This window comes from Nomia melanderi, chromosome 1 (assembly GCF_051020985.1).
Source record: "Nomia melanderi isolate GNS246 chromosome 1, iyNomMela1, whole genome shotgun sequence".
NCBI lineage: Eukaryota > Metazoa > Arthropoda > Insecta > Hymenoptera > Halictidae > Nomia > Nomia melanderi.
In genome coordinates this window covers 10675113-10695733 of record NC_134999.1, presented here as the reverse complement: position 1 = coordinate 10695733, position 20621 = coordinate 10675113, and the positions used below count along the sequence as shown (strand labels likewise).

Sequence of the window (20621 nt, the reverse complement as noted above, 5' to 3'; positions counted from 1 at the left end):
AACATTTTTTCATATAAAACCCCGTTTCCTAGAAAATTGAAATTTAAATTCGAACTTTAAATCAGGAAAGTGACATCTTCGAATGCTTGAAATTCCATTTATTTGAAAATAAAAAATCATAGAAAAAGCTCTGAGTAAACACATATCATCAATGCATTCTGTTACGAAGATTTATTTTTTCATGATTCGAAACGCGCATTTCGAGGCATGTTGTAGGGAAACGCGAAAAAGTATGAAACAAAACTAGCGTCGATGGAAAGCGGCACAATTAATGGCGGCCGGCATTGTCTTTCGTGTTTTCAGGTGAAATTTCTGCTGATAAAAAGTAGAATGGATCGCTGATCGAGCGCGGCCCGGGTAACGGTTCTTGTTTTTCACGTTCCGCGCGGAAATCGCGAACGCCAGGCGGCCCGATACACGGTTACTGCGATATTTCATCCCGATGATCGAACAGTGGAGAACATAATCGGCCGAATTTCTATCGAGTGACTGTCAAGCGACGCGAAATTAACGGAAAACAGCGGTGGTCTTGATCAACGGGGCACTCGTCACGAGTATCGCCTGCAGAATTTTTTTTCGAGAGCGCTGCTCGAACCGTTCAATGTATCTTCAGATTAAAATAATTGAAATGATCGGAGGCCCAACAAGTGGTTCGAAAATTGGTACCGATTCAGACGGGACGGATCATTGTAATTAACGCGTACGGGAGCGATTTCGAAAACGAACAAAAAAGGAAATCAATCGTACACCGGGATCGGTATTATCGGTAAGTAAATGCAACTCGACACGCGTACAACTTCCGCCGAAAATCGATATATAGGATTTCCGCAGCGGTTCCCAGCGACCAGATTTAATCATGACGCGGCAACGGTGCTGCAAACGATCGGATTCAATTAAATCGCACGGGAATCGCTCATTTGCGTTACAATAATATCATTGACGTCGATAATAACAGCATTCGCCGTGTTTGTCGACAAACCACACCCCGACGCAATTATCACAGCTGAATTTTAACGAAAACGTTACATTCGACGTTTCAGAAGAGATCCCGGAATAGCTTTCCGCTTGACGTGTGCGAGGTAATCGCACTTTTCTCTGGAAAATCGTTTCGCCGGCATCCTTGGTTCGCCTCGCGAATAAAATTTCGTTCCCGTCGAAAGTTACGCGTGTGAATTTTCATGCGCGCCGCTCGAAGCCCGTATCGCTTCCATCCGCGCGTTCCCTCGCCAATTACACGCCGTGGCTAATTCCGTTTGAGCGGTTCCATTTCAATTAGCATATTTTCGTTGGAACCGAATCTGAACGAGGTAGGAATCGGAAACGGGAGGCCGCGGTGCGCGCGCGCGAACCTCAACGCACGGGAAACGCCGCGAGCGGGAATCCAGGTGAAACGGCGCGGACGCAGAGAAATACGAGACAGATGAACGGTATCGATTTAATGATCGGCTCGCGCAGACTTTGTATGATAACAATCATGAAGTCATTAACTCTGGCAACAGGTTTCGCGCGTTTTTCCACCTTCTCCATTTTCTCGCTCCCCTCTCGTGCGATTCCCTCGCGCTTTTTTCCTCTCCCCTTCCCACCCACCCCGTTTTTTCCCGCCAACCGCGGGCGCAGTCGGCGATCAATCGGAACGGTAAAGAAAATACCAGAAGCCTGTGTCCGTGCCGCTGACTATTAACCGGGTGATTAGTCATAAATATATAATCACGATTTGCCTATAATACGCTAATGATAATTCCCATCGCGATCGATTACGAGGGTGATGGCTGATTGGTCTGCAACTAAAATCTCGGTTCTAGGGTCACATTACAAATCGTGGGAACGATTGCAAAATTCATTCCAGAATCGCGACTTTCACCGAAAGACGCAGATCGCGTTAGGAGAGTATAATATTTTTTAGAATGTCAGAAAATTGGTGTAGAATTTTCTAGATCAACTGGAATAAAAAGGATCGGAAAATATGGGTATTATTTTCAGAAGTTACAAGCGGCTAATTCGATTTTATTGTTTAACTGTAACGGTTCATAGGATTCTTACCTAATCCGCGAAGGATCGATAAATTTCGAGAATAAGCGACAGATAAATTTTGCGAACGCGGCCGATTTGGAAAAGTTGATCGCGTCTCCTTGCTCGTTATCTTAATCGCCGGCGGTTATTGATTCCGCAATTTAGTTAAAAGGGGAGCCGACAAATTTACGAGGATTTTATGTAGATGCTAGCGGCATTCGTATTCAGAAATAATAAATATGGTCGTCGTTCGGTCGAACGTTAACGCGCGACGTACCACGACCGAAGGGAGTCACGTGAACCGTTTCGTTAATCGGCCTATTAACAGGGAACTTACTAATTGTGCTTAGCTAAATCGTCAGCAGGGTCGAATGGAAATGAAATTCTCCCGGGGAATTGAGCCCAGACACGCTCGTCGTACCAAAAGGAAAAACAAAATTATTTATCAAACGAACAGAACAATTTATGTCGATAATTCATATGGATATAGTTTTTAGAGGAATGAGTAACGAAGTCGATAAAAACTTGAATATACATTATATTTGGCGGTAAATAAAAATTCGGAACCTTGAATAATAATAGACGACGCTATACAAATATAAAATAATTGCTTTGTAAGCATTATGACGTAAAAGAATGAAAGGACGTTTCTTCAGATGGTTCCAAATAACATTTCCGTGACCATAGTTAGTTCGATTCGAATTGACCATTGAAAAATCGCGATCGAATCGTAAACGACTCCCATATTCCCGGTTCAGGACAGACGTAGCACCTTAAAAATAGAACTGACGCTGTCCAAAGGTCAACAAAGCAATCTATCGTCACCAATTGTTCTTGTGGAATCGATCGAACCGATTGATCGACCCTCGAAGCGACGCTGAAACGTTCAAGATTCGCATCCGCGAAAAATCCGCGGTCTGCTCGCGTTCCGCGGAACACCGTCGAACATTCCGACACTTAATTCTCAAATGGGATTGATTAACCGTTGAACAATATCGTTTCACTCGACTCGGGTACTTCGAGCATTGATTATCGCGGGTCGCGCCGTTAATACCGGAGTGGAGCGCGGCGCCAAAAATTGATACGGCGCCCGTTGTTTTGCGAACCGTCTATTTAAATCCGCTGAAACGAATGATTAATAATATTTTAATTAAGGAGCGCGGTAATTGTAATCGAATATTATCAATACCGAGCTGGATACGCGAGCCGAAGTTTGACGGACGCAGTTTATCGTTTAATCATATTAAATCATTCCACACTTCGCTCAATAACACGATTCCCTCCGGTACTTCAACCCCTTCGCGATTTTATTCCGAAATTGTTTGCTTAATCAGCGGTTTACTAATATTAAACAGCTGTGATTACGAGTTAACCATTGAAAAAAGGAGATTATGGAAGACTTAGGCGGGTTGGGAATCAAATGAATGATTTATTAATAATTTTTTAATGGTTTCTTTCAGGCTTAGGCCTTGGCCCACACACCCCCGAAGAAGCAGCCGTCCTGGCGGCCGCAGCGGCAGCATTGCACCACCACCATCAGGGTGCACCTGGTGCGCCAACGATGAGGCCGCTCAGGCCTCATCTACCTCCGGGGATGCTTCACACGTCGCCGCACCCCCTGGCGCCCCATCACCCCCTCGCCGGCCCTCATCCTGCCCTCATGCCACCCCCGGAAGACGACGGTGTCGTCGACGATCCAAAGGTTACCCTTGAAGGCAAAGAACTATGGGAGAAGTTCCACAAACTTGGCACGGAGATGGTGATCACGAAAAGCGGCCGGTAGGTTCCACAACCTTTCAAAAAATATCTGCGAATAACAAGGTTTTATGCAAATTATGATATGTATGAAGTGCTTCGTAAAAAAGTAAATGGTAGATAAATATTAGAAATTATCTTGGAACTACCTGCAAAATGTTTCACCTTAATTTACATTAATTATACATTGTAATTGCATAAAATTCGTTGTTCAGGTGTGAGTAATTTCTGTCATTAGCGGAAGACTTATCAAAGCTGCACCAGTTTCCTCTAGTCTTCATCTTACATAACCGAGTCAAGTGAACTTTAGTTCCCAGTTAATAAATATAAATATTCCTTGGTTCAAAGTAACTCAAGGAAAATACTGTTACATAGTCAACAACTCTTTGCCAGCTTTCAGTATATTTATAGTTAATATTTAGTCGCGTGTCGCAATACAAACACCTCATTGCTCGACGAACGGGAAGACACTTCGATGATGCTAATAAGCAACCGATGAGTCACAAGCGTGGTCGCCGATCGCCAAGTTGAACGCTTGGTCGCGCGCGGTGGCATCGCGATTTTCGGCGAGTGATGGGGCACATCAATCGCGCGGAGAGTGCGTTGCTCGCGATAGGAGGCGACGACGTAAGGCAAGAGCCGTGAGAAAAATGACGGGCTACGGGCGAAACACGAGAAGTCAAGCGGGGCCCGCGAAACCGCAGGAAATCGCGTCCCCGCTGACCGGGTTCGGACTCGTTCGCGAAATTCGCTCGGCGGGAGATGATTTCGGTTCGGGAAAAATCGAAGGTACACCGGGATTGCGGGTAAAGGGAACGTCGCATCGCGTCGTTCAATACTCTCGTCGTAAAAGTTTCTTGCGCGCGACCTCGGCAACCCCTTTCGAAAACGAATCTGTCAGCGGTTGGTCGGGTTCAGTTGGCTGGCTCGGTTTAAAACTCTTGTATCTCGTCACCGTAAAAAATTCAAAGGTTCTATGGCCGTCGAAGCGAGCCGGCTCTGTGATCGAAAATTTTTCTTGGATTGTAAACCGGTGGCGAACTCTCGACGCGAAAGGGGGTAGAAAGAGTAACGGGGCGCGCGCCGCGCGAGTTGAACGAACAGGAGTAAGAAGTTCGCCGCGCGGCGCGGTTCGATCGAGCCGCCTGGTAGACGAAACTCCATTATTCCGACGACAGACGGAAAACGGCCGAGACCCGCGCCGGGAAACTGTAATAGCTCGGAAATAGCTCGAAAACACGGGTGGATACGAGACGGCGAGTGAAAGGGCGAGCATGCATGTTTACATATTTCATATGCGACACGTCCAGATGAGTGTAAAAAGTTACGCGCTGGTGTGTACCCTGGATTGTGATCACCAGCTGGCGGCCTAGCGTCTATACCCGCGCGCGGATTTAGTGTGGGAGCACCTTTTTCCCCTTTTTCTGGTCGGTTCTCTTTCAACGGGCTGAATAATTAACCAGGCTTTCCGGGCATTTCCTACGAAACAGACGTGGTCGTCCCGCGGTCATTAGCGTCAATACGACGTAGATGTTCAATCGAGTGGCGAATAAAGTAACTTGCTCGCTCGCAGTATCGAGGGCTTCGGTATATAAGTTTGCCACGGAATAACACATTCGGAAAATGCACTCCGCGAGAAAGGCTAACTTCTGGGCCCGCTTGGGTAGGTCTGCGGCGCAGGTAGCAATTAACAATTAAATGACCACATATTATTTCTTATATAGCTTTGCTCCGAGGGTAGCTATTTTCTCATTTGAAAATGAAAAATAAGCGCAGGCGATGAAGTGTCCATAAACTTATTGAATTTATTAGTGTACCTAATATTACCGCTGGCAAAAGAAAATATTCGATGGAAATCGTGAACGCAATTCTTTACGGAATAGAACAACCGCGAAAGAAACGAAAATGGTATTGTGCGTTCTCCTGTATATGAAGATTCTAAACAATTCATGTCAAGAATAATTTTTCTCTAATATTTTAAAACACTTAATAACCAATAAGTAGAAAAAAAATACAAACGAAAAATCTCGTTAACAATTTTTCAGAGAGTTAAACTGTGATACAAAGAATAGTTATAGAACTAAAAATAATACAAAGAGTTAGCTCTCTCACGATGAAAAGGAACATCTCCCCACAACAGCTACCGTGAAACACAAACCACTACAGCGCAACTCAAATCGTCCACTCCCCACCCCAGATGAACCTCTAAACAACTGTTGCCCACGTACTAGGCCCCTCGCGTGGCCAAACCCCTTCCATACGCCGCATTAACCTACAATGACGGTGGTGGTTCGCGCCCAGATAGCGTAAGGCCCGGTTAGCTAGGACGAGAATGGCTTGAACCGTCACAAAAACGTCGGGACACGTATCACGGTGCGGATATAACCGTCGAAAATGATCGAGGGGCCGTGCCCCGCTCTAAATCAATCTCCATCGATAAATAATAAGCAGTCGAGGAGTTTAAGGCCTGTCCCAGAGGGGGCGCAGACGACGATCACGGATAATTACACGCGCGGAAATTGTGCCTGGCCCAATCTACGTCCGGTGGTCTCTACGTCTCAATATAGGAACGGCGGGGCCTTCTCGCGAGTTCTCCCCCGCGATACCCTGACCTACCGGTGGCCCAGGACCCAGCGCCACGCATCTAACCCGGAGGGTCCGAGGCCGGGACTGCTCCCGGCCTGGAATCGTCCAGGACTCGCATAATACACGGCCCAGAAATGGGTGGGAGAGGAGGGCTAAGTATAGGGCTGGCTTAACGATGTTTGTTTTATACATTGGCAGCCTGTTCACGAACCTGTAATCTGTCTAAACGAGATATTACCCGGGCCCATCGCGAACACGGACCGGTGGCCGAGTGGGGCCCGGGGATAGGGGTTTCGCACTCGTGGTGCAGCGGGCCCCGAAATTGCCCCACCGGAGCCACAAATTGCTGCCCATTCACCAGTTCCACCGTACGCGGTCGTATCCCGGGATTGTGAACGGGATCCGATGATGGTCTCGTTGCGGAGACCTGATCTCTTTCTTCGACGGTTTTCAGTCGCTGCGGGATTGCTCGATATGAGACTGCGTGCCTTCATCGTTCCCGGTTTTCTGATTAATAGAGTATGCGGATTTTATACGCGAATCTTTGCGACAGAATTAGCAACGCTGAATAGAAGTGTATAGAAGTTCTTGGGTGGTGTTGTTAATTAATAGAGTTTCTTTGACGAACGAGGTTTTTCCGAGGAAAGTTCTTTAGAGACTTTGCCCCAGTGAGTACACGTGAACAGTGACGAGAATTAATTCTATCATCGGGTAATTATTTCGAATTTCGCTGAAAACTACGAGGATGGTCTCAAAATAAAGGTAAAATATTGGACGGATTAGAAACAAGAGAAACGCTGAATAAATTTGCATCGGAGTTTGCGCATTATTATTCCACGGGCAGATTTTTGCAAGTTAAAATGACGACTGTTCATCCTACTTGGTCAACGATCGGCGAGTAATTCGCGGTGTTCGCCTCCGTTCGTATTCAGACTATAAAGGAATCGCTGCTAATTGGCCGGTTTCGGTCGCGCATTAAATTTCAAAACAGTTTATCAAGAGTGGAACAACGGAACGCTTAAATGAGTCAATTAGACAGTGAGTGAGCACACACGGAGGGAACAGGCCGGCGTAAATAAAGAGAAGTTTCTGACGATTTGATGCGGTTAGCGAGCCGCTGTTTGCAGTCGTTTAGCGCCTGCTTTATGGGACTTGATTTCTCTGATTTTTAAATCGAATAAACGCCGGCGAGCGCCGCGGGACCAACAAACCATAAAGCCACCGCCATCACGCCGACCAATGAAATCTTTACGCAATCTGCTTGAGGAAACATTGAAACTGTACAGTCTTTTTTCTCCTTTCTTTCTTCTTCTTCATCTTCTTTTTCTCCTTCTTCTTCATCTTCTTCCTCTTTTTCTTCTTTTTCATCGTCTCTTTCTTTTACTTTTAATGCTTTTAAGATTTCGTAGAAGGATCACGGACTACTATCGTCTGCTTTCAAACGAAACCTTCGATTTCAGTTGGGTGTGCGACGCTGCTAGCGCAAAATTTTCCGTGAAGCTTCCCGAAAACGGAGATAAAAGTTATCGTGACTCGCGGGGTATGAGAATAGAAGGTTGCGCAACGAAACTCGACATCACACGTATCGGGCGATGAAATATGCAAGTTCATATTCGACGTTTAAACCCGTACTTATCGTTAACACTTTTCGTCGGTTGCTATCATTGACGAATGTTAATTTTCACGTCCAACTTGTCAGGAAACGGTCACTTAAAACAAAATTCCGGAGTAGAGGAGAGTGAGTCGCGCGGAAACGATCACTATTATTTTATTTTCAACGAATTTCCAATCGCAATACTGTAGACCTTCGGAAAGAATGCTTTTCATAAGCCTTTAACACGATCGATATCTACACCATATTACCATTAAAAAGTAGTTCTGGGAAAAGCTGTTTCGATTCCGCAACCTGATTCTTCCCACATTAATCGCTTCCTACTCACCCTCGCCTTATGAAATATTACAAAGAGTTGGGAATCGAGGATTGAAACGGGGGTAAGCAGGCAATAAAGTGAAAATCCGAGCAATTATTTACATCTTATCAAATCGGGTTAACATTTCTTCAGCCCCGGGCACCGGAGTGGTCCCCGAAACAGGGGTGATTTCCGTCACGCATTCGCGTGCGTTTCGTTGCTCGATCGATCCGATTTACTTTTCATCGGGGTTAGTCGGTGTGTGTGTCTGACACTCGAATAATCTAATCGGCGGTCCGGGTTCACGTAATAATTCCATCGGAAACGAGACCGAGCGGGCTGGATCGCGTGCAGACGGAGCTCGCGCCTCGTCGCGTACCGTGTATCCGTGTTTTCTGCCGCGAGCTATCAGAGGTGACGACTTCAGCCTTGACTCCTGACGCGGAATTAGCATTCTTTAATCGTCGTGTCCGATCACCCTGTGTCCCCACGCACCTGCACGCGGTAGGAACACTGTTTCGAAGGCTATTCCGAACATTCTACAGAATCTATTACTCACCCCTTTCTGGGAAGATCGTTCGTTAGGGTGCTATACATAGATTCATTTTACATCCATTTTCAGAAAGAATCCTTCGTTCCCTTAGCATTCCAAAAATCTAATCGATGTAGTGACTATACTTCAAACATCACAAAATTCGAAAATAGTTCACAACTAAAATTCATTCACCCCATTCGCGCTTCAAAAATTAAATTAAACTAGAGATTACCACTCATCGCCACGTCCAATAACAATCTTTCCAGAATTTCCAGTGAGAAACCCGGAACTTACCCTCCGAATAAAAAAATCACTCACCACCCCCAGGCAGCAAGGTCACGCATCATCAGTCCAAAAATCGCGCGCTCGGCGTTCCCCCACCCTCGACCGTAGCCACTTGAGCCCTCTCGAAGGGTCTAGGCGAGAGCCTGTACCCTCGCCCTTCTCACCCTCTGGCAACCCCCCGTACCTGTGGCGCGTCGTCCGCAATCGCTATACGTACCCCCCATCCGCTGCAGCCCACGATCAGAGTCTCGCTGCACTTCGTCTCCTCGCTCTGTCTTTCTCTCACCGCCGGTTCCTTTTCTCTCTCTTTCTTTCTCTCCCTCTCTGTCTATCCCATGTTTCTGGACGCCCCACCAGGAAGGCTCGCCGGTGTTCTGTCTTCGTCTGGGCCGCGGGGCGGGCGCATGTGCCGGGGTCTTTCAGTTCCTCTGTCGGCCGCGAAGGGAACGGTTTCTCTGTTCAGGGTCGCGCTCGCTTGTCCCGCGTTCAGCCGCCGTGGGTCTGGTAATTAGCCGTAGTGGCCTGAGCGCGCCTGAAAATGCGCTCTGCGATTGTGGTGGAAGTGTCAGAGTATCGTAGGCCAGCCCCGTGTATCGACGTTTCCTTCGCCCGCGAACGGAGGGAGCCTTTCAAAGCCCCCCCCCCCCCCTCCTCTCACCGCACCTCCGCGCCATACGCAACCCCCACACGCACACGCACTCCACCTAGCTGTACTCCGACGTTGCCCCTTACCACCTCAACCCACAACGCGACACCGAGCCAGCAGCAAAGCATCCTTTCGTTTTTCACCGGGCGCTTTTTTGTGTGTGTGTGTCATCGCGCACCCCCGAGCACTGCGCGCACTCGTCCGCGGTCTGCACGACAATTCCCACGTGGTGTCGACCTAGGGATATCGAGGTATTTTCTACACTGCCAAGCGGGAAGGAAGGATGAACGGTGTCGCGGTAAGTGCTGGCTACTTCCATGGCTTCCGAGATTCTTATCGAACCGCCGCGAGAAACAGTGAAGAGGTAGTATGCCGGTGCAGTGATAATTTTTCTTTACTTTTTTGTTGAACTGCTTTTTGATATTCTTGGTGGACGTTGGTCTCTGAAGTTTGCGCTTGCTAATCGTTTCTTTCTTGTTTTCTATTGTTACTGTAATTAACAATAATGTTTTATAATGGACATTTTAAGTACAGACAATGTTATTTCATCCATTGTGTGTAAAAATGTAGACACGTTTCAAAGTTTCGCGTTTGTATTGGTTAGTCAAAAGATACTGCCTCAACCAACCTACCTTTCGCAGGAATTATCGTTAATCTTCGACATTCGATGTTATAATACATCCTCAATACACGAGGGGTTGTTTCAACCCTCAAACATAGAAACCTAGAAACATTTCATCTATAAAATCGAATTATCAAAAAGGAACAGAACAGTCATTTGAACAGAACGTCATTTTCTTTTTCTGATATTTTTAATCCGTTAAAACCTTTAATATAAAAATAATATTCTCTTTTAATACACATTCAAGATGCTTCATCGAAAATTTGCAATATGTTCAATTCTATTCGAAAACGAAATTTCATTAATACTCCTAACCGGCAGAGGTCATTGAACTATCCCGCACTGTCACCCCTCTACCCAAAGGGTTGCCTCCTCCGAGTTGTCCTACCCTCGCCGGCTGTTCCTGTTATTGGGAATGATATTTCGCGATAAGGCAACGCTTGCGCGTTTTCCAGCAGACTTGCGCGACATTGTCACTGCGTGGCTCCGCCCCAATTTTCATCTCGTTCGTTTCCAATTTTCGACGGACCGGCGCGAGAACGTTCTGATTGCGACGATCGGACATTATTCAAGGGCTGAGGGTCTGATTTGCGTGACAAACGAATTTCCCTACAGCGAAATACGAAGTTTCGCGGCTACAAAAACGCTCTACGCCGATGAAAATCGTACGCGTAGTAGATCGGCCGATAGAACAAAAGAAATATGAGCGGCGAGCGTGGCCGCGGACGGCTTACACCGCGACGTTTTCCACGCATGAGATTGATTGCTCGAGCTTTCGAGTTAATGGCTTGTAATTAAGTCCGACGACGGACTGAATATTTATTTATTTATGTAACCCGTTCAACACGAATAAACGAATCGCTAAAACGTCCGTCATGCGACTCACGCTCGAGGACGGCGCGACGGAAATAAAAGTATTACTAAACAAGGGAAATTCCCTGCAATACTTCAAAAATTTTATTCATTCCTTCGATTAGGACGCCTTTGATTCCATTAAGTGGAATTAAATATTTTCCTGTTGAAACTCGGAAACATCTTCCTTCAGTTTATTGAAATTAAGATTAAATTTTAGTGTTTCCGGATAGTAACTTTTTAACGCTGCATGACATTCATAGGTTTCTTTGAGGCGAAAGGGTTAATTATAACGAGATCATTCCACGTAATCCTGAAGGGAAGAAAAAGGAACGAAATATTTAATCGCGAATATTATTCTTGGGAAATAGAAACGGAAAAACTGGTGGATTCTGTTTCTTGGCCACGCATCTTTGCTGCGTGACTCACGTGGCTTGAAAACCTGACGAAATCAATGGCCAGGCAGTCATCCCGCGCTCGTGCTCCGTGGAAATCACTCGAGACGGAGCACGGAATTTCGACGAAAATAAGGCGAGACACTTAACGAACGGTAAATGAATCTGACCGCTAATTGGAGCCGTCTACGTTCCGCTTAAATATCATTCGATACGTCGATATTAATTCTGCCACGCAGACGTTTCTTTTTTTTATTTTTTCCCCGTTTTCTGTTTCTTTTTATTCCAACGTTCGCGATACGGTGCGATTTGTTCACGTTACGTTCCGCATAGAAAACACAGATTTTTTCCCTAGACTTTGCCGTATTGCAACACTGGTCACTGGATACGCGTATTAAATTATTTACTGTTTATTGACACGTTATATCCTTCGCACGGTAGCCGTGCAATGAAATGTCTCGTCGCAACGGGCACGGACGCAACAAGTTTCTTGCACTTTGCGTTACCCAGCGATCGGGTATAATTGCTAACCTTATATAGCCGCGATTCTGAATTTATTAAACGCGAATGGTATTCGTTTCCTTCCAGTCGGCATAAATATCATTTTTTGTTATTAATATCTAACTGTATGTTGATCCATTTTAGTGGGCACTGATATTTTCTATACCGAGATCCTGACCCCTGACATTATAATAATAAGAAAATCTTTATTGCGCTCATTTAGTCTGCAGCAAACACAAAGAATATTGCAAGAACAAAATAGAAAAAGATATTAAATTCTCAAAAACTAAAAATTATCAAAATAAATACCACATTTCCATCATGTGTAAAGAAACCTAGCAAAATTCTCACTTTATTGATCAAAATTCACAAGGAAAATGGTTTCCACTTCTCAAATTCCATTCGCTCGTCTTCTCCAAAAAGCAACTTATCTCGCCCGTGACGCTGATCTATTTAGTCGCAAGTGTATCGAACGCGTCCACACTTCCCGAGGAAAGAGCGAGGATTATGACGCGCGAATCATCGAGAATTCCAGCCCCGTATCATTTACGTAAACGCCAGCGTGCACAGAAAAACACGCGGATAATTACAGAAATTGGCCGCGGGGTTCGTCGAATTGGCATCCAGTCGATCATAAACTGCGGCCAGAAATTGTCGATTCATTACTCTGCTAATGCATGTTGCGACACTAAAGCACGGTTTCTTTCTAGCGGCGCGCAAACCGTTCCGAAAAAGACAGAGATAATCGCGCAGTCGTGTTTGGGACCCCATCTTTCCCTATCGAGTGTGTCCTGCCCTTGTTCCGCGACGATCGGTCCTACGGATCGTTCCAAAGCCGCTTTTCTGCTTCACTATAAATTTTCGTATACTCGCTTAGGAATTCTTATCTCAACCGGCACTCGCGGTGGTGTTTTTCAAGGCCACGCGGACCCCGTACACCCGCGATTACGAGATAGCGCGTCGCGTCGTGTCGCTTCGCATCGCGACGCGTTAGTCCGCTCGCACGCGAGCCCCCTCCATCGGGCTCATCGTGCGGAAAGTCGTTATATGGAATTAATAAACGAGCAGGATATGATAGGTTGGGGACTATTATGTGAACAACAATTTTCATAAATCCATTTATCAAAATTGAGACCAAAGAAACGATCCCTTAAGTGAAGAACGATGTGATTAGTGAATTCTAAAGTGGACATTTCGTTGGTTCCCTGATTTCGTTGAAATCAAAGTTGACATCCAATTAAGAGACACCAGTTATTTCCAACTGGATCGTAACATATATAAAGTACGTTTATTAAATTGATTTATACAGGTCCGTAAAAAAGAATATATAATTAAAGGTATAAAGATTTCACGACGAGTCAGAACAACTGAGAGCTCTCGCGACTATAAAAAGTTAATACGTTCCATAAATTCATAAGATAATAATTTAATATTGTACGATCCAAAATGGAGGTAAAGGGTAAACGGAGAGTACGAGGCTGTCAAAAAGCGGTAGCTAACTGCTCACGGTCTGAAGAATCAGCCGCGTAAGAGAAGTTCCGAGACGGCGCGGTAAATTAGCCGGCGGTTACAGCAAGAAATAATTAGCGTCCCATTATCTGGTGCGCGTAATGCAGGCCCGCGAGCGTGTAAGTTACGTGTTACGCCGCGAACCGAAGATAACAGTCCGCGCGAACGTCCACCTTTTATCTCGCAATTAGGCAGCGAGCTGCGCGCGACGAGATTCCCGCGTACCTGACGAAGACGAAAATTGCTTTGACTGTCCAGGGGAATTAAAAAAAAAGAGCAGTTGAAAGGACAACCTCATCCGTTTAACGAGATCATGCTTTCATTTAACATTTCAAAGATTCTTCCTGAGGAAATCGTAAATTAAAAGATAAATCAACGTCTCTGGAATTGATCCTAAAACGTGCGACACTTGACGAGTGCTGGAATAATACGAACAAGTTCGACCGACGAGAAATCGCAGCCGGAAGTGATGACATCGTCGGAATGCAATTACTACACTTAAATTGTCGTTGCAGATCGGGAAGAGAAAGCCGCGCGTTCTCATATAATTTCGCGGGAAAAAAACGTAATCATTCATCTCGTTGAAATTTATAATTGTTTGTTACGATCGCGGTAACACCAGTTTATCGGATTAACAAAATTTTTCGGGCCAGTTGGATACCGTTCTCTTTTGTGTGATTGTCGCTCGAGGATCTTCGGACGAATTAACTTAATAAATTGTTTTGTTCAACGAGACATGTATTGTTCGCGGAACATCCGCGAAGCGTCGCGGGGCGCATAAATCGATAAGGGTGCTGCAAGCGGGAATACAGTGGCCGGTTGCATGTGCCTGCACTCGATGCACAACACGGTGCATGTAATAATCTGTAACAGCACGTGTCGAATTCGAGCCGATACATCCGTCCTTCGATCGAAGGTTCATGATTCCCGTCGATCGATCGGCCGTGTAACCACTGGAAGTGTTCCGAACAATCCTTCAAGTCGTGATCGTCCTTTGAAGGGAAAGTCGATCGAGGATCTCGATATGGTCAGAGAATTCTTCGCGTTTACATATGTTAATCGGAAATTGCTACTTATGTATGTTTTTGCTTGGTTCTACGGCGAGATCGTTTGGAAATATTCGTGAATTGATTCAGAAATTTTTATTTAAAAATTTCAATCTAAAAATTTGAATTGAAAAATTTATAAGTTTGAAAATTTGAAATAAACATTTAAGATTACAATTTTTATATATTGCAACGTACCCAGCAACATTTTTAAATATTGGAACCGTTATAATAATCATAACAAGTTTCCTGTTTGAAGAGGAATAAAAACGTTCCGTAGAACTTACGTCGAGATGTGGTACATGTTCGATGCGAAAAAGGAATTACGAGGGTTGAAGCTCGGGTCTAAGCGGCGCGTAAGGGCGCGCGACCGCCGGGAACACGTGTACAAGCCGCGCGTGTGTGCCGTGCGTGTATTCCACTTACCATTTATATTGATGTCCGAGCGAATGTGAATAGATAACGACCGTTTACCGGGACGAGACCATTCCTTTCGTTTTTTTCTCGCTTTGTCTTGAGTTGTCTTACGCCTATCAGCATATCTGCGAATATGTAACGCGGGTGTTACGAGCTCGTGCTGCTCAAAACCCGCTGACAGATTGTCCTCGACGGAATTGTTCCCCGTGAATCGTGACCGCGCCCATTGTGGGAATTTTCTTGCGCGTCCAACGATCCCTTCGCACATTCTAAAAATCAAACCTCACCAATTTCTCTATTAAAATTATTTTCAAATCAATCTCACACACCTACAACCACCAAAACTACCACTATTAAATGACCAAACCCTATCTATCTATAATTTTATCATTCTCCATACATATTTTCAACCACAAAAGATTACTTTTTGAAATTTATAATACAACAATAATTTACAAAAAGACAATTGAATGAAAAAGTGATTCGAAAACTGTCTAGGAAAAATCGGTGATCGTGGGGGTGCCGAGGCGCGGGCTCGTCCGTGCAGGGAGGAAGGAAGAAAGGAAGGAGGTCGCGGCGGTGGTTGCCGGCCAATTTCTGAATGCAAATAACACCAGTGTCGAAAGGGAGCTCGCGGATGAAAAGGGAGAGGCAGTATGCAAATAGAAAGCTGTTACGCCCGCCTTCTTTCGCCCTCTTTCGACCTACACCCCTTGGATACAACTCGCCTACCCCTTTCTTTTTTTCACCGAGTGTGCACGCGAGACGTGTGAATTCCATGTGAAATGCAACCAGATAGATGGAAACCGGTGGCGGGGATGGGACCAGAATAGAAAGAAACGGGAGTAAGGGGCGCGAGCGAGAGAGACACAGGAGTTGTGGATAGGGGTGTGGGAGGTGGGGTGAGATTTCTAGACGCACGAATTCATTTCGCTCGCCTCCGCCCGCGACATTCTTCCTCTTGTCGACTATTCTTCTACACGAGACCCGTCTTGGCGACACCCTTTTCCCTTTCATCCTCGGGAAACGTCGTCTTTTTTGCCCTCGCGAATTAATTGATATCGCCGTCTTCTCGGCCTCTTTTCTTACGGCGAGCCGCGATTCCCAGCGACACTTTTAACCCTCTGAATTTGACACTTGCCCGGCCTGTTTTTAGTCTCCTTCCGACTTCGGCGCCTCTTCCACCTCGAGGAGACTTATCTTTTTCTCGGCAACTCGAGGGTAGTTGCAGCAGAATTTTTAATATTTCTAAATTGCTCTTGTATTACGCTTCTTTTTAATTAAGCGTTTTTCGATTACCTTCAGCAGGTTTGTTTTTTTGACGACGAATGGTTGAAATATAATTTCCAACGGTTTTCCTCATTTATAGAACTGAAGTGAAATTTTAATGATGATTTGCGTTAGAAAATGTCATTAATGTGCCCTCATAAGTTATAGTTTATGAAATATAGCGGAAACGGGAGTTTTGTAGAAAGAAAAACACGTCGATCAGAACATTGTACATATTGCCGCGAAGTCCACGTGCACCGCAGCCCCGCCGGAACGCTGGCCAAGTACTGAACTGGATCTGATCAATTACCCATTGCATGCGGGCAATTAATCTCGCGCTTTATCTAGAGGACTTTAATAGGTACCCCGCTATTCGCCAGCTGCCGTTGCAGCCTACACAGGCTGTGGCCGGCATACTTTTAACGGGGCTGCGTTAATTCGACGCGAACAGAATCATTGACGCGTTCAGGTTTTCTTCTAAATTACGTTGAATTTTCTTATTCAACCGATGAACAATTTTATTCAGCGTACGTCGAAGCTTGCACCGATTCTTCTCGCCAATCGAGTACCGAAAATAAAATTGCCAGCAAAAAACAGAAGCCAACCGCTACCTTGATTCTTAAATAGATACAATTATTTTCGAAATAAACTATCGTTGCAGTTGAAATTTCCAGGGAATATCGATGAACATCACCAGCAAAGTTTCTCCAGGCCAAGATACTTTTATTCCATCAATAATTCATCAAATTCCCGAGCAGTCCCGGTTTGCCGGGGAACTTTCGCGGAGCGTTCCTGCGAGAACGACGAGGTGAGCGTTATGCAGTCGAGTAACAATAGTTATCGATTGCATCGGACGATAACCGGAGAAACATGGTAGTAACGTCGTTGTCCATCGGTGGCCAATTACCTTTGCTCAAGCCGCGGCATGGCGGCGGGCTTCGTTGCAACGGATAATTGAATTATCCAGCAGAAAAAAGAATGATGGTAATCGAAGGATCGCGGACACCGATTCGCGCTTTTTCGTCGCGGCTCACGCGCGACCGTGCGTCCGTGACACGGGAAATTTCACGCGAGAACATAATTGCACAGTAGCAAGCGGAAAGCAACGATCTCTGCGGCGCGGTGAGATTCCGCTACGCTCCCGCGGCCCGCGGGCGTGCGCGTCTAGCCGAATGCCCGGGAATGATCGTTGTTCCTTGGTGCCTTTCGTGTCCGGCCACTCTTTTATCATAGATCTTAATAACACGGAACGCTGAAAATAATGCCCGGTTGGGCAAACGCCGATTCTAGCGGCCACGCATTACGATACTAATCGCGGGATCATGCTACTCTGCGGCCTTAGCGGACTTTAAATCGATACGATCCGACGATGCGCCGAATTAATTGACTCGTTTCGGTCACACGGGATCGGGGGGGGGAGACAAACACCATTTATTCAGTCAAGTTTCCTTCTTTCGACGAGTGTCCGGGAAAATGTTCGAAATAACATAACCGACAATTTTACGTTTGGTTTGTGGAATTTTGTTATTTTGACTATTTTCATTTTATTAAATGAATACATGAATTTTATTATCGTGTATTTTGAGTAATTGTCGCGTGTTTTATTTTGTTCATATTTGTAAGAACAGCTTAATTATTATTTTGTAGTGTTTTACAAATATAGCATATGCAATTATTTTGATTTCCAGTTCTAGATTGTATAAAAGTATAGGAAAGAAAATAAGTGAGCTTTGAGAAAAATCTACGCGAATAAGGAGGAAGGAAATTTCTTCGATCGCGACGCGCCAACATATGGTACCCGGGGTTCCTTTTGTTCAGCCCACCCGGTACATATTGATCCCGTCATTATAATTCAGAAGAGGTCTCCGTATTTTTCGCACCTTCGGGTCGGGCAACCACTACCAAGAACCGGGGATCAATAACCCAGCATTTGTTTCTGAAGCTAATCCACTTAAATCTGAGATGCGAGCACTCGCCGCGGGGTAGCTTAAGGGTTAGCAACTCCTCGTACACGAGATGTGTATTGGGAAACTGATTCGGTGTTCATCAGCTTTACTGAAAGAAGCAATCCGCAACGTTAAATTAACGAAAGAAAAGATTAATTAAAAATCGACAACACTCACTGTCTTTCTCATTCGTTCGCCGACATTATTATTTGTTCCCTGAAATCAAATTTCACATTAACGCCATAAAAATCATCCGGCTGAACGGAAGAGAATTCGACTTATAATTGGACGGGTAAAAAATGACCGGTTTCTCGTTAAAACCTGGTTATGGGGGATACACCCGGTATACCGATGACCGATCTCCGGGTTTCTCACACCTCGAGCAGCCCGAAGGACTAATAAGAAATCGTATAAGGCTGAGATCGGGATGCTAGAGCTTCACCTTTTCACACGAACGCGAGTCCCGTGTTCCGGCCGATGTGTGCGTGCGTGGATCGGCCTGGACGGGTTAATATAATGGTGGGCCGTGGCGTGTGTAAACCATAAGAGATAATGTAACAGTGGAAGTTCGGCTGGCGCCACTCGTTATTTATACAGTGTGTTCGGCCGGGAGGGAGCCGTCGTTCTCCAGCTATCACCGGGGGGATGAAGCCGGTGGACGCCCACTAAATTATTATTTGTTCTTGGCGAGTCATAAACGCCTGAAATTATACCGGGTCGGACGCGGGAATTTCGTCCGGCGACCTTGGGACCGCAAGAAACCACGGCATCAAGTGGGAATCGTCTATTTCAAATCTCGAGAAAATCGAACGATCTCTAGTGTTTCCACGTCGATCCTTCGGACTTAGACATTTTATCTCGATTTCAACTGCAATTCCGAAAGTGAATGATTATTAATGATAATTACGAGGTGGCGGGTAATTCGATTAACAAGTCACTTTTCGTAATTGCTAATTAGAACTCTAAATTCATATTTTTTTCAGATAAATCTGTGAAAGCGAAAGTCGCAGTGAAATTGGATTTTCTTCGTTAACCGTTTCAGCGGATCGGGTTTATTCTTGTTTTTAAGGAGCTAGAAGATCCTTACATCGTGTAAGTGCCTGAAAATCCGTGGTCTAGCAATTACTTAAATTATAATTGGATTAGCGGCAATTGATTATTTTAGAAAGTGATCTTTAAGCGAATTATTTTCTACGTTTTAATCGTTCTCGGTAATCGGATTACATTTTGCTCACTTCTACTCCGCCGCTATTCGCAGGTATTTTTTGTTCGAACGATTAACCCTAAGACCCTTTAAGGGGTGAGAGAACAGGGGTGGGGGTTCCTCGAATCCGTAAATTGACGGAGCGTCGAGGAGCGGAACAGTTTAACCTAAAAAAAAGAAGTGGCTCGGTTTTAAAATCAGCACGGCATCAAATCTCAAGCCACAATACAGATTGCCGTTACACCAATTGAAGGTAATAACTCTTAGAGTTCAAAATGAAGTGTCATTCAAAACAAGATTCCTAACCTTAATCAAAATCACAGACGTTCCTATTTGTGAATTGAGATTTCATTGTATTTTAGGGCAGTTGAATAATTACCATTACATCAAAAATCCTCGAAAACGTTTCGTTTAAATAACAATAAATGAATCTTTTTCAACAAGGAAAATAACTCTGCGTTAAAGTTTCTCGTTTTATAGATTCGACAAACTATTCCTTAGCTGTTTTTATTAAGATTTTTCACATAATAGTTCACGGTTGTGGCTAGTATTCCTAGATTCATGGAAATCTCATTCCGATGTCAGCAATTTCAAGGGGTAGAGAGCGCAGTGTTCGTTTCCAGGTTCCGTCGAAACCGTGTGGAAGTACGTTGGTTTACGAGGTCCGGGGGCCCCCATGAATATGCAATTAGCCGCGTTTCGTCGATGATCGCCGGGGCCAATCATTCCGGCGGACATTCAGTCCGATCCGACGAGTGTTATTTTGTAGAAGGAGATTTCTTTTGCTGGCGCTCTGGGTCTGGTAGTCTCGCATGAATGAGAGAGGCGGGTAATTATTGTCCTCGGGCGTGAAAGGTGGACCTCGGGATCCCCTTTCAACCGCTCAAGTGGATACGCCGCCGCGGTTCTTTGTGGAAGTGATGCATACAGAGCGGGACGTGAATCATTTTTCAGAAGGCCTCGCGTCGAGGGAAATTTATTTCACTAACCGGCTACGATATTCCGCGGCCACTCTCTTCCTCTACATCGCTCCTTCCTATTCTTTTCTACGCTAACGAAATGTAAATGGTGAATTAGTATTCCGTCTACCTGGACAGAGGTTATGCCCAGCAGCCCTACGGTACCTTTCGAAT

The 20621-nt window shown here is 45.2% G+C and overlaps 1 protein-coding gene across 3 annotated transcripts in view; it reads left to right on the top strand.

The window, feature by feature from the left end:
* Nucleotides 1–20621, top strand: part of bi (T-box transcription factor bifid) — a 109048-nt gene that overhangs the window by 11655 nt on the left and 76772 nt on the right. For all 3 annotated transcript variants that reach the window (XM_031978363.2, XM_031978361.2, XM_031978362.2), the window contains exon 2: nucleotides 3471–3789. In XM_031978363.2, coding sequence (XP_031834223.1) covers nucleotides 3471–3789 — 319 coding nt within the window. The remainder of the gene's footprint in view (nucleotides 1–3470; nucleotides 3790–20621) is intronic.